Source organism: Nerophis ophidion, linkage group LG06 (genome assembly GCF_033978795.1).
Source record: "Nerophis ophidion isolate RoL-2023_Sa linkage group LG06, RoL_Noph_v1.0, whole genome shotgun sequence".
NCBI lineage: Eukaryota > Metazoa > Chordata > Actinopteri > Syngnathiformes > Syngnathidae > Nerophis > Nerophis ophidion.
In genome coordinates this window covers 16,959,012-16,974,011 of record NC_084616.1, presented here as the reverse complement: position 1 = coordinate 16,974,011, position 15,000 = coordinate 16,959,012, and the positions used below count along the sequence as shown (strand labels likewise).

At 34.2% G+C, this 15,000-nt stretch overlaps 1 protein-coding gene across 6 annotated transcripts in view; it reads left to right on the top strand.

Annotated features, from left to right (window-relative positions):
- The first annotated feature begins 1,389 nt into the window (after positions 1-1,389).
- acap3a (ArfGAP with coiled-coil, ankyrin repeat and PH domains 3a) overlaps positions 1,390-15,000 on the top strand; it is a 95,865-nt gene continuing 82,254 nt past the window's right edge. For 2 of the 6 annotated variants that reach the window (XM_061902842.1, XM_061902839.1), the window contains exons 1-2: positions 1,392-1,849; positions 1,929-2,162. In XM_061902842.1, the coding sequence (XP_061758826.1) occupies positions 2,116-2,162 (47 nt within the window). In that variant the 5' untranslated portion in view covers positions 1,392-1,849; positions 1,929-2,115. Of the gene's footprint in view, positions 1,850-1,928; positions 2,163-15,000 lie in introns of all 6 variants that reach the window. The other 4 variants (XM_061902844.1, XM_061902840.1, XM_061902841.1 and 1 more) reach the window with 3 other exon arrangements.

Below are 15,000 nucleotides of genomic sequence, written 5' to 3'. Positions count from 1 at the left end.
GAAAAATTCAGTGTGAAAACTTTTGAGTTCAGTAAAATCCAGAATTTTTTTTTGTAAAAACAAAATTCAGCATTAAAAAAAATGTTTCAATAAAATGTAGTGCAGAAAATTCGGAGTGAAAAAATTCAGCGAAAAAAAATTCAGTTAAGTAAAATGCAGTGTAGAAAAAAATCAACGTAAAAAAAAATCTGGTTTAGTAAAATGCAGTGCAGAAAATGTCTGTGTAAAAAATGAATTTTTAGTAAAAATGTAGTGCATAAAAATTTTGTGTAAAAAAAACAATTCAGTGAAATGCAGTAAAATGCAGTGCAGAAAGATTCAGTGTATTAAAAAAAGTTCTGCGTAAAAAAAAAATCTGTTTTAGTAGAATGCAGTGCAGAAAAGCTCGGTGTGAAAAAATATTTTTAGTAAGATGTAGTGCATAAAATTTTTGTGTAAAAAAAACAATTCAGTGAAATGCAGTAAAATGCAGTGCAGACAAATTCAGTATAAAAAAATATATTTTTAGTAAGAATGTAGTGCATAAAAATGTAGTGTAAAAAAGTCAGTTCAGTGAAATGCATTAAAAATTCATAAAAGTGCGTAAAAATGACAGTGTAAAAATTTGTATTTTTAGTTAACTGTAGTGCATAAAAATTTTATGTAAAAAAATCAATTCAGTGAAAATGCAGTGAAAACTTTGAGTTCAGTAAAAGCCGTTGCAGAAAACTATAGTGTAGAAAAATTCAGTGTTAAAAAATGTGTTTAAAAAATGTAGTGCAGAAAATTCAGTGTAAAAAAATTCAGCGTAAAAAAAATTCAGTTCAGTGAAATGCAATGTAGAAAAAAATCAGTGTAAAAAAAAATCTGTGTAAAAAAATGTGGTTTAGTACAATGCAGTACAGAAAGATTTAGTGTAAAAAAAGATGTGTAAAAAAAATCAGGTTTAGTAAAATGCAGTGCAGAAAAATTCAGTTTTAAAAAAATGTTTTCAGTAAAATGTAGCGCATAAAAATTCATTTTGAAATAATTATTTCAGTAAAAAACAGTGCTGAAAAAATCAGTGTAGAAAAATTGGGTTCAGTAAAATCCATTACAGAAAATTTCAGTGTAAAAAAAATGTCAGCGTTAAAACAATTTTTGTACCACAACATGTCATAAAAACATAGTAAAAATGAAATAGACTTAATGACAAAGTGTAAAAATGTTTACAAATTTGAATGTATGTTGGGAACATTTTGATATTTTTTTTGTTTATAAAAATGCTACAAACACATTTTATATCAAAGCCTAGTGTCAGCTTAGTGTTATAAACGACAATTGTTTTCATATTATTATTAATATTTTAGCTTTTTTTCGTTACATTACATTTGAGTTAAAAAAAAAAAAGGGAATACCGATGATTTCTCCGCTGGCCGGGTATGGCCTCAGTGCCACCTCCTCATGATTTTTCGCAAATTAAAACTTGTATCTGGATACTCGCTTGAGAGTGACAAGCGAGTATCCAATTACAGTCATATTTAACGTAAGTATACTTTAAAAATGTTGTAAATTAAACCGGTCTACTGCAAAGATTTGCACAATGTGTATCAGTACAACAATAAAGTTCCTTAAAACTTTCAACTAAACATTGTATTTTTTTTCCAAAGTCCAGAATTTAAGGCACATTTTATGTTTGTGTCTCATGATTATAGGTCAAACACAACTTCCGGCTACTTTTGAACAAAAAGAGAAGAAATGCGTGACGTCATCCTTCATTCATTCCCACGCGCAGGGCGGCACATGTGCTGCGTTCAGGCACGCGTTGGAATTATTGACACTCCCTCCCTGGAAACCGCGTAAAATGCACTAATTAAAACTCTAATTGCGGGTAAAATATTCAATATTTATTCTTATAGTGTATATAAAGTCGTGTGAGGGTTAATCGGTGACGATTCTGTGTCTTTCAGGCGAAGTAACGAAACGTACGCGCTCCGCGGACGGGACCGTGAACGCAGCGCGGCGATGGGGCGTTTGCGCGGCTCCTCGGCGTCTGCCAGAAGGAGCGAATCCCCGCCAGCAACGAGCCGACAAACCTCCGCCGGGACATGAACCCCGCCTTGTGACGGAGGAACCGCGAGCGAGCGGGACGCGAAGATGACGGTGGACTTCGAGGAATGTGTCAAGGATTCGCCGCGCTTCAGGTGAGTGCGGCGTTTGGGTGTTGCCGAACTGTCGGATTATTTACACTCGAAACATCCCTTTAGCTAGTTTCGATTCCAACGTCAGTCTCTTTGAAAAAACAACTTCACGCCAAAGCAACAGGCGGCGCAATAAGTTGTTTAGCAAATAGCATTTATTTAAAGTGTTTGTGCGCTTTGGCACATGTTTAAGGCAGGACTTTTACCTAAATATCATAGTGTGGTTGTCATGGTTACTTTTAGGCACCCTTCCAAATTTAGTGCTATAGGGTAATTAGTAACTGAAGAGGGGGCGGGGCTATACATGGCAAAATATATAAATAAAATTGTTTTAATTTATTGTGGCCTTCCATTTCTCTGTTGTAACACTAAACTAGGCTAGGTTTAATCCTCAAGTTTTAGTACCCACATTTTGTTCTATAGGGTAACTAGTAACTGAAGAGGGGGTGGGGCTATACATGGAAAACAATATAATTAAAATTGTTTTTAATTTATTGTGGCCTTCCTTTTCTTTGTTGTAACGCTAAACTAGGCTTGGTTTAATACCCAAGTTTTAATACCCAAATTTAGTGCTATAAGGTAACAAGTAACTGAATACATGGAAAAAACATGGAAAAAAATGTACGTGAAATCCATCCATCCATTTACTACCGCTTATTCCCTTTTGGGGTCGCTGGCGCCTATCTCAGCTACAATCGGGCGGAAGGCGCGTACACCCTGGACAAGACGCCACCTCATCGCAGGGCCAACACAGATTAGACAGACAACATTCACACTCACATTCACACACTAGTACTTGAAATATTTTTTAATTTATTGTGGCCTTCCTTTTCTTTGTTGTAACGCTAAACTAGGCTTGTTTTAATACCCAAATTTAGTGCAAAAAAGTAGCTAGTAACTTAAGAGGGGGCGGGGGCTATACATAGAAAAAATGTAATTGAAATATTTTTTAATTTATTGTAGCCTTCCTTTTCTTTGTTGTAATGCTAAACTAGGCTTGGTTTAATACCCAAGTTTTAATACCCAAATTTAGTGCTATGAGGTAACTAGTAACTGAAGAGGGGCGGGTGCTGTACATGGAAAAACATTTAATTTAAATATTTGTAAATTTATTGTGGCCTTCCTTTTCTTTGTTGTAACGCTAAACTAGGCTTGGCTTAATACCCAAAGTTAGTGCTATGAGGTAACTAGTACCTGAAGAGGGGGCGGGGCTATACATGGAAAAAATGTAATGGAAATATTTTCGAATTTATGGTGGCCTTCCTTTTCTTTGTTGTAACGCTAAACTAGGCTTGGTTTAATACCCAAGTTTTAATACCCAAATTTAGTGCTATGAGGTAACTAGTAACTGAAGAGGGGGCGGGGCTATACGTAGAAAATAATATATTTAAAATTGTTTTTAATTTAGTGTGGCCTTCCTTTTCTTTGTTGTAATGCTGAACTAGGCTTGGTTTAATACCCAAGTTGTAATACCCAAATTTAGTGCTATGAGGTAACTAGTAACTGAAGAGGGGGTGGGGCTATACATGGAAAAAAATTTAATTTAAATATTTATTTATTTATTGTGGCCTTCATTATTTTTTTGTTGTAACGCTAAACTAGGCTTGGCTTAATACCCAAAGTTAGTGCTATGAGGTAACTAGTAACTGAGGAGGGGGCGGGGCTATACATAGAAAATAATTTATTTAAAATTGTTTTTAAATTAGAGTGGCCTTCCTTTTCTTTGTTGTAATGCTAAACTAGGCTTGGTTTAATACCCAAGTTGTAATACCCAAATTTAGTGCTATGAGGTAACTAGTAACTGAAGAGGGGGTGGGGCTATACATGGAAAAAAATGTAATTTAAATTATTTTTTATTTATTGTGGCCTTCATTAGTTTGTTGTTGTAACGCTAAACTAGGCTTGGTTTAATACCCAAGTTTTAATGTCCAAATTTAGTGCTGTAACCTAAGAGGGGGCGGGGCTATAAATGGAAAAAAATATAAATAAAATTGTTTTGTTTTATTTGCGGCCTTCCTTTTCTTTGTTTTAACACTAAACTGGGCTTGTTTTAATACCCAAGTTTTAATACCCTAATTTAGTGCTAGAAGCTAACGAGTAACTGAATACATGGAAAAACATGGAAAAAAATGCACTTGAAATATTTTTAAATTTATTGTGGCCTTTTCTTTGTTGTAACGCTAAACTAGGCTTGGTTTAATACCCAAAGTTAGTGCTATAAGGTAACTAGTAACTGAAGAGGGGGCGGGGCAATACATGAGAAAAAATATAATTGAAATATTTTCAAATTTATGGTGGCCTTCCTTTTCTTTGTTGTAATGCTAAACTATGCTAGTTTTAATACCCAAGTTTTAATACCGAAATTTAGTACCATGAGGTAACTAGTAACTGAAGAGGGGCTATACATGAAAAAAAATGTAATTGAAATATTTTAAAATTTATCGTGGCCTTTCTTTTCTTTGTTGTAACTCTAAACTAGTCTTGTTTTAATATCCAAATTTAGTGCAAAAAGGTAGCTAGTAACTTAAGAGGGGGCGGGGCTATAATTGGAAAAATATATAAATAAAATTGTTTTGATTTATTGTGGCCTTCCTTTTCTTTGTTGTAACACTAAACTTGACTTGGTTTAATACCCAGGTTTGAATCACCAAAGTTAGTGCTATAAGGTAACTAGTTACTTAAGAGGGCGCGGGGCTATAATGGAAAAAATGTAATTGAAATATTTTTAAATTTCTTGTGGCCTTCCTTTTCTTTGTTGTAACACTAAACTGGGCTTATTTTAATACCCAAGTTTTAATACCCAAATTTAGTGCTATAAGGTAACAAGTAACTGAATACATGGAAAAAAAATGTAATTGAAAAATTTAAAAATTTATTGTGGCCTTCGTTTTCTTTGTTGTATTGCTAAACTAGGCTTTGTTTAATACCCAAGTTTTAAGACCAAAAGTTAGTGCTATAGGTAACTAGTAACTTAAGAGGGCGCGGGGCCATAATGGAAAAAATGTAATTGAAATATTTGAAAATTTATTGTGGCCCTCCTTTTATTTGTTGTAACGCTATACTAGGCTTGGTTTAACAGCCAAGATGGAGGTGTGTTGTTTGGACAAAGTGTGTGTTTGTGTTTGCTTCAGCACAAGCTGCGATTACTCGCCGTGTTTGAGTGGCCTGACACCCGCGCCAGAAAGCGGGGTGCCGGTTAGTCTCACGTCGGTCCCAAAAAAACAACAAAGTTTGCTTTCTTCACGTGATGTGACTGCACATGCAGTTCCAGAGCTGGGTTAGAAACAACCCGTTACGGGTCGATAGCTTTCAAATCTTTTAAATAGGGCATGATATCGATTCTCCCCACCCCGCGTCTGGTATCTTGTGCGTGACGCAGCTGTATCGCACGAGGGGGAAAAAACATTCTGACCCCATTTTCCATCAAGATACCCAAATAAAATGGTGGTTCCTTTGTGTCTTTATTACAAAGTGTTATTTTTTACGCGGAATTTATGTAACTGATTTTTTCTACCCACATCAAATTATGCTGACAATTTGTGTTTTAAAAAAATGTGTGGAACTATTTCGTTTTTATTTCAGTGTAAAAAAACAAAAACAGGATAAACATTTCCATGTAAAAAAAGATTCAGTGTAAAAAAAGAAAAATTTAGTGTAAAAAAAAAAACGTTTAAAAAATGGGTTCTGTCAAATGCTGTGCATGAAAATTAAATGTAAAACATTTGGGTGCAGAAAAATTAAATACAAAAAAATTTAGTGTAAAAAAAAATCTGTATAAAACAAATCTGGTTTAATAAAATGTAGTGCAGAAGAATTCTGTATTTTAAAAAAATTCAGTGTAAAAGAAATTGGTTCAGTTAAATGCAGAGCAGAAAAATACAGTGTAAACATCATTCAGTTTAAAAAAAAATGATTCAGTAAAAAGCATCCATCCATCCATTTTCTACCGCTTATTCCCTTTTGGGGTCGCGGGGGGCGCTGGCGCCTATCTCAGCTACAATCGGGCGGAAGGCGGGGTACACCCTGGACAAGTCGCCACCTCATCGCAGGGCCAACACAGATAGAGAGACAACATTCACACTCACATTCACACACTAGGGCCAATTTAGTGTTGCCAATCAACTTATCCCCAGGTGCATGTCTTTGGAAGTGGGAGGAAGCCGGAGTACCCGGAGGGAACCCACGCATTCACGGGGAGAACATGCAAACTCCACACAGAAAGATCCCGAGCCTGGATTTGAACCCAGGACTGCAGGACCTTCGTATTGTGAGGCAGACGCACTAACCCCTCTGCCACCGTGAAGCCCCCAGTAAAAAGCAGTGCAGAAAAATTCAGTGTAAAAAAATTTAGGTGGAGAAGAATTTAGGCCAAAAAAAATAATGCGTGAAAATGTTTTTGGTTCAGTAAAAAGCCGTGCAGAAATGTCCAATGTAAAAAATTTGGGTGCAAAAAATTCAATGTAAAAAAGTTCAGCATAAAAAAAATAGGTTCACTAAAATGCAGGGCAGAAAATTTCAGTGTTAAAGATTTTCCGCCTACATTTTTTTGGTTCAGTAAAAAACAGTGCAGAAAATTTAGTGTAGAAAAATAATCCACTGTTAAGAAAACTAAATTCAGTCAAATGCAGTGCAGAAAAATTAAATGTAAAAAATTGGGGTGCAGAAAAATTCAATATAAAATATGTTGTTCAGTAAAATGCAATGCAGAAAAAGTGTAAAAAGAATTCAGCGTTAAAAAAGAGCAGTTCAGTAAAATGCAGTGCAGCAAGTTAAGTGTAAAAAAAATTCAGTGTAAAAAAATTGGCTTTCGTAAAATGCAGTGCAGAACAATTCTGTATATAAAAAAAAATTCAGTGTAAAAAAAATCAGTTCAGTAAAATGCAGAGCAGAAAAATCCGGTGTAAAATCATTCAGTGTAAAAAAAAATGCAGCGTGAAAAAGAATCCCTGTAATTTTTTGGGTTTAGTAAAACGCAGTGCAGAAAAATTCAGTGTAAAAAATTAGGGTGTGGAAAAACTCAATGTAAAGAAGTTCAGCGTAAAAAATTGGGATCATTAAAATGCAGTGCAGAAAAATACAGTGTAAAAAAATGTCTGCGTAAATTTTTTTTGGTTCAGTAAAAAACTGTGCAGAAAATTTGGTGTAAAAAGATAAGTCACCGTAAAGAAAATTCATCGATGCATCCATTTTCTACCGCTTGTCCCTTTTGCTGGCACGTTAGGGTCACTGTAGCCTATCTCAGCTACAATCGGGCGGAAAGCAATTCAGTCAAAAGCAGTGCAGAAAAATTAAGTGTAAATTTTTTTTTAAAAATAAGCGCAGAAAAATGCAGTGTAAAAAAATTTTGCAGAATTTTTTTTTGTACAGTAAAAAACTGCAGAAAATGTAGTGTAAAAAAATTCAGCTTAAAGAAAATTACATTCAGTCAAATGCAGTGTAAAAAAATTAAGTGTAAAAAAATATGTGGTTTAGTAAAATGCAGTGCAGAAAAATTCAGTGTGAAAAATAATTTGGGTGCAGAAAAATTCTGTGTAAATTTTTTTTTCAGTAAAAGGTATGTAGTGCATAAAATGTAGTGTAAAAAAACAATTCAGTAAAATGCAGCACATAAAATTTCAGTGTGAAAAGTTTGGGTTCAGTAAAATCCTTTGCAGAAAAATTTAGTAAAAAAATAAATCAGTGTAAAAAAAAATGTTGTTCAGTAAAATGCAGAGCAGAAAAAATCAGTATAATTTAAGCATTTATTCTTTTCTTGTTTCACTACTCCGCATTCACCGCCACACAGTCAGTGCAGATATGATGCAACTCGAACGCAACTCATTGCTACAAAACACTACACTAGTAATGCAGTTCTGAGAAATGTTGGTTCCGGAAAAGGTCCGGTCATGAGGACTCAAGCGCCAACTCTGTCACATAAAACTGGAGACATTAGATCAACACGTGGCTATCTCAAAACCATCTATGACATCATCATCCGAGACTTGTTATTTGTAAGAAATGGTCCTACTCTACATGCTAGATTCTATACTCTTGGTTGTATACTAACTCTACTATGTCACATGCTAGGTTATATACTAACTCTACTATGTCACATGCTAGGTTATATACTAACTCTACTATGTCACATGTTAGGTTATATACTCTACTATGTCACATGCTAGGTTAAATACTAACTCTACTATGTCACATGCTAAGTTATATACTAACTCTACTATGTCACATGCTACTTTAAATACTAACTCTACTATGTCACATGCTTGGTTATATACTCTACTATGTCACATGTTAGATTCTATACTCTTGGTTATATACTAACTCTACTATGTCACATGTTAGGTTATATACTCTACTATGTCACATGCTAGGTTATATACTAACTCTACTATGTCACATGTTAGGTTATATACTCTACTATGCCACATGCTAGGTTAAATACTAACTCTACTATGTCACATGCTAAGTTATATACTAACTCTACTATGTCACATGTTAGGTTATATACTCTACTATGTCACATGCTACGTTAAATACTAACTCTACTATGTCACATGCTAGGTTATATACTCTACTATGTCACATGTTAGATTCTATACTCTTGGTTATATACTAACTCTACTATGTCACATGCTAGGTTATATACTCTACTGTGTCACATGCTAGATTATATACTCTACTGTGTCACATGCTAGATTATATACTCTACTATGTCACATGTTAGATTCTATACTCTTGGTTATATACTAACTCTACTATGTCACATGCTAGGTTATATACTCTACTGTGTCACATGCTAGATTATATATTCTACTGTGTCACATGCTAGATTATATACTCTACTATGTCACGTTAGGTTATATACTCTACTATGTCACATGCTAGATTATATACTCTACTATGTCACATAATGGATTATATACTCTACTATGTCACATGCTAGATTATATACTCTACTGTGTCACATGCTAGATTATATACTCTACAATGTCACATAATGGATTATATACTCTACTATGTCACATGCTATATTATATACTCTACTATGTCACATGCTAGAATATATACTCTACCATGTCACATAATGGATTATATACTCTACTATGTCACATGCTAGATTATATACTCTACTGTGTCATATGCTAGATTATATACTCTACTATGTCACATGCTAGATTATATACTCTACTATGTCACATGATAGGTTATATAGTCTACTATATCACATGCTAGATTATATACTCTACTATGTCACATGATAGGTTATATACTCTACTATATCACATGCTAGATTATATACTCTACTATGTCACATGCTAGGTTATATACTCTACTATGTCACATGCTAGGTTATATACTCTACTATGTCACATGCTAGAATATATACTCTACTATGTCACATAATGGATTATATACTCTACTATGTCACATGCTAGATTATATACTCTACTGTGTCACATGCTAGATTATATACTCTACTATGTGACATGCTAGATTATATACTCTACTATGTCACATGCTAGATTATATACTCTACTATGTCACATGCTAGGTTATATACTCTACTATGTCACATGCTAGATTATATACTCTACTTTGTCACATGCATGGTTATATACTCTACTATTCACATGCTAGGTTATATACTCTACTATGTCACATGCTAGGTTGTATACTAACTCTACTATGTCACATGCTAGGTTGTATACTAACTCTACTACGTAACATGTTAGGTTATATACTCTACTATGTCACATGCTAGATTATATACTCTACTATGTCACATGTTAGGTTATATACTCTACTATGTCACATTCTAGGTTAAATACTAACTCTACTATGTCACATGCTAGGTTATATACTAACTCTACTATGGCACATGCTAGGTTATATACTAACTCTACTATGTCACATGTTAGGTTATATACTCTACTATGTCACATGCTAGGTTAAATACTAACTCTACTATGTCACATGCTAGGTTATATACTCTATTATGTCACATGTTAGATTCTATACTCTTGGTTATATACTAACTCTACTATGTCACATGCTAGGTTATATACTCTACTGTGTCACATGCTAGATTATATACTCTACTGTGTCACATGCTAGATTATATACTCTACTATGTCACATGTTAGATTCTATACTCTTGGTTATATACTAACTCTACTATGTCACATGCTAGGTTATATACTCTACTGTGTCACATGCTAGATGATATACTCTACTATGTCACATGTTAGGTTATATACTCTACTGTGTCACATGCTAGGTTATATACTCTACTGTGTCACATGCTAGATTATATACTGTACTATGTCACATAATGGATTATATACTCTACTATGTCACATGCTAGATTATATACTCTACTATGTCACATGCTAGATTATATACTCTACTAGTCACATAATGGATTATATACTCTACTATGTCACATGCTAGATTATATACTCTACTATGTCACATAATGGATTATATACTCTACTAAATCACATGCTAGATTATATACTCTATTGTGTCACATGCTAGATTATATACTCTACTATGTCACATGCTAGATTATATACTCTACTATGTCACATGCTAGATAATATACTCTACTATGTCACATGCTAGGTTATATACTCTACTGTGTCACATGCTAGGTTATATACTCTACTGTATCACATGCTAGGTTATATACTCTACTATGTCACATGTTAAGTTATATACTAACTCTACTATGTCACATGCTAGGTTATATACTAACTCTACTATGTCACATGCTAGGTTGTATACTAACTCTACTATGTCACATGTTAGGTTATATACTCTACTATGTCACATGCTAGATTATATACTCTACTATGTCACATTCTAGATTATATACTCTACTATGTCACACGCTGGATTATATACTCTACTATGTCACATGCTAGGTTATATACTCTACTATGTCACATGCTACGTTGTATACTAACTCTACTATGTCACATGTTAGGTTATATACTCTATTATCTCACATGCTAGGTTGTATACTAACTCTACTATGTCACATGCTAGGTCATATACTAATTCTACTATGTCACATAATAGGTTATATACTCTACTATGTCACATGCTAGGTTATATACTCTACTATGTCACATGCTGGGTTATATACTCTACTATGTCACATGCTAGATTATATACTCTACTATGTCACATGCTAGGTTATATACTCTACTATGTCACATGCTACGTTGTATACTAACTCTACTATGTCACATGTTAGGTTATATACTAACTCTACTATGTCACATGCTAGGTTATATACTAACTCTACTATGTCACGTGCTAGGTTGTATACTAACTCTACTATGTCACATGTTAGGTTATATACTCTACTATGTCACATGCTAGATTATATACTCTACTATGTCACATGCTAGATTATATACTCTACTATGTCACACGCTGGATTATATACTCTACTATGTCACATGCTAGGTTATATACTCTACTATGTCACATGCTATGTTGTATACTAACTCTACTATGTCACATGTTAGGTTATATACTCTACTATCTCACATGCTAGGTTGTATACTAACTCTACTATGTCACATGCTAGGTCATATTCTAATTCTACTATGTCACATAATAGGTTATATACTCTACTATGTCACATGCTAGGTTATATACTCTACTATGTCACATGCTGGGTTATATACTCTACTATGTCACATGCTAGATTATATACTCTACTATGTCACATGCTAGGTTATATACTCTACTATGTCACATGCTACGTTGTATACTAACTCTACTATGTCACATGCTACGTTGTATACTAACTCTACTATGTCACATGCTAGGTTGTATACTAACTCTACTATGTCACATGTTAGGTTATATACTCTACTATGTCACATGCTAGATTATATACTCTACTATGTCACATGCTAGGTTATACACTCTACCATGTCACATGCTACGTTGTATACTAACTCTACTATGTCACATGCTAGGTTGTATACTAACTCCACTATGTCACATGCTAGGTTGTATACTAACTCTACTATGTCACATGCTAGGTTGTATACTAACTCTACTATGTCACATGTTAGGTTATATACTCTACTATGTCACATGCTAGATTATATACTCTACTATGTCACATGCTAGGTTATACACTCTACTATGTCACATGCTACGTTGTATACTAACTCTACTATGTCACATGCTAGGTTGTATACTAACTCTACTATGTCACATGCTAGGTTGTATACTAACTCTACTATGTCACATGCTGGGTTGTATACTAACTCTACTATGCCACATGCTAGGTTGTATACTAACTCTACTATGTCACATGTTAGGTTATATACTCTACTATGTCACATGCTAGGTTGTATACTAACTCTACTATGTCACATGCTAGGTTGTATACTAACTCTACTATGTCACATAATAGGTTGTATACTAACTCTACTATGTCACATAATAGGTTATATACTCTACTATGTCACATGCTAGGTTATATACTCTACTATGTCACATGCTAGGTTATATACTCTATTACAGGGGTCACCAACACGGTGCCCGCGGGTACCAGGTAGCCCGTAAAGACCAGATGAGTAGGTCTCTGGCCTGTTCTAAAAATAACTCAAATAGCAGCACTTACCAGTGAGCTGCCTCTATTTTTTAAATGTTATTTTTTTACTAGCAAGCTGGTCTCGCTTGTTTAAATAAATTCATTTAGTTTTTACTTTGCTTCTTATAACTTTCAGAAAGACAATTTTAGAGAAAAAATTACAACCTTAAAAAGGATTTTAGGATTTTTAAACACATATACCTTTTCACCTTTTAAATTCCTTCCTCTTCTTTCCTGACAATTTAAATCAATGTTCAAGTAATTTTTTTTTTGCAAAGAATGATAAATACATTTTAATTGAATTCTTCATTTTAGCTTCTGTTTTTTCGATGCAAAATATTTGTGAAATATTTCTTCAAACTTATTATGATTAAAATTCAAAAAAAATATTCTGGCAAATCTAGAAAATCTGTAGAATCAAATTTACATCTTACTTCAAAGTCTTTTGAATTTCTTTAAAAAAAATTGTCCTGGAAAATCTATAAGAAATAATGATTTGTCTTTGTTAGAAATATAGCTTGGTCCAATTTGTTATATATTCTAACAAAGTACACATTGGATTTTAACCTATTTAAAACATGTCATCAAAATTCTAAAATTAATTTTAATCAGGAAAAATTACTAATGATGTTCCATAAATTATTTTTTTAATTTTTTCAAAAAGATTTGAATTAGCTATTTTTTCCCTTCATTTTTTTCGGTTGAATTTTTAATTTTAAAGAGTCGAAATTTAAGATAAACTATGTTTCTAAATTTAATTTTCATTTTTTTCGTGTTTTCTTCTCTTTTAAACCATTCAATTAAGTGGGTTTTCCATCATTTATTCTCTACAAAAAACCTTCCGTAAAAGGAAAAAAATGTACGACGGAATGACAGACAGAAATACCCATTTTTATATATATATATAGATTTATTTTTTAAAGGTAAATTGAGCAAATTGGCTATTTCTGGCAATTTATTTAAGTGTGTATCAAACTAGTAGCCCTTCGCATTAATCAGTGCCCAAGAAGTAGCTCTTGGTTTCAAAAAGGTTGGTGACCCCTGCTCTACTATGTCACATGCTAGATTATATACTCTACTATGTCACATACTGTACATCAGTGGTTCTCAAATGGGGGTACGCGTACCCCTGGGGGTACTTGAAGGTATGCCAAGGGGTACGTGAATTTTTTTTTTTAAATATTCTAAAAATAGCAACAATTCCAAAATCCTTTATAAATATATTTATTGAATAATACTTCAACAAAATATGAATGTAAGTTCATAAACTGTGAAAAGAAATGCAATCCAATATTCAGTGTTGACAGCTAGATTTTTTGTGGACATTTTCCATAAATATTGATGTTAAAGATTCATGAATCCTGATGGATCTCCATTACAATCCCCAAAGAGGGCACTTTAAGTAGATGATTACTTCTATGTGTAGACGTCTTTATGCTATGATCCGTCGCCCGGATCATATATTATGTTTTTTTGAGTCCTTTTGTGTTTCCTGTTTGTTTTTGGACTCTTCTGATCCCTGGTTTGGCTCTTCCTTGTTTTATCTTGTTACCATGGTTTCACACATTTGTTCCACATGCTCTTGTCTTTGATGCGCACCTGTGTTTTGATTATTGATATAGTATTTAAGCCTGCCTTCGACATCAGTTCGGTCTTGATCCGTTGTTTGCTCCATGCAACACTCACGTTGGTATGTTTTCTTGTGTCTTTACTTGTGCTAAGTCTGGCTTTAGCTTCTCGTGCGCTCGGCACGCTTATTTTGGACTTTGACTCAGTGCTAAGTGTTAGCCTAGCTCTCCGTGCGTGCGGCACGCTTTTCGTTTGTTCATTTTGTATTTTATTTTTGTATTAAAACAAGCTCTTACCTGCAATTCATGCCTGTCCGGTCCTCGTGCATCTTGGGGTGACTCAACGCGACACTTTAGTTATAAGTCAATCACTTGTTTATTTTTCAACAAGTTTTTAGTTCCATCCATCCATCCATCCATCCATCATCTTCCGCTTATCCGAGGTCGGGTCGCGGGGGCAGCAGCCTAAGCAGGGAAGCCCAGACTTCCCTCTCCCCAGCCACTTCGTCTATCTCTTCCCGGGGGATCCCGAGGCGTTCCCTGGCCAGCCGTGAGACATAGTCTTCCCAACGTGTCCTGGGTCTTGCCCGTGGCCTCCTACCGGTTGGACGTCCCCTAAACACCTCCCTAGGTTTTTAGTTATTTTTATTATATC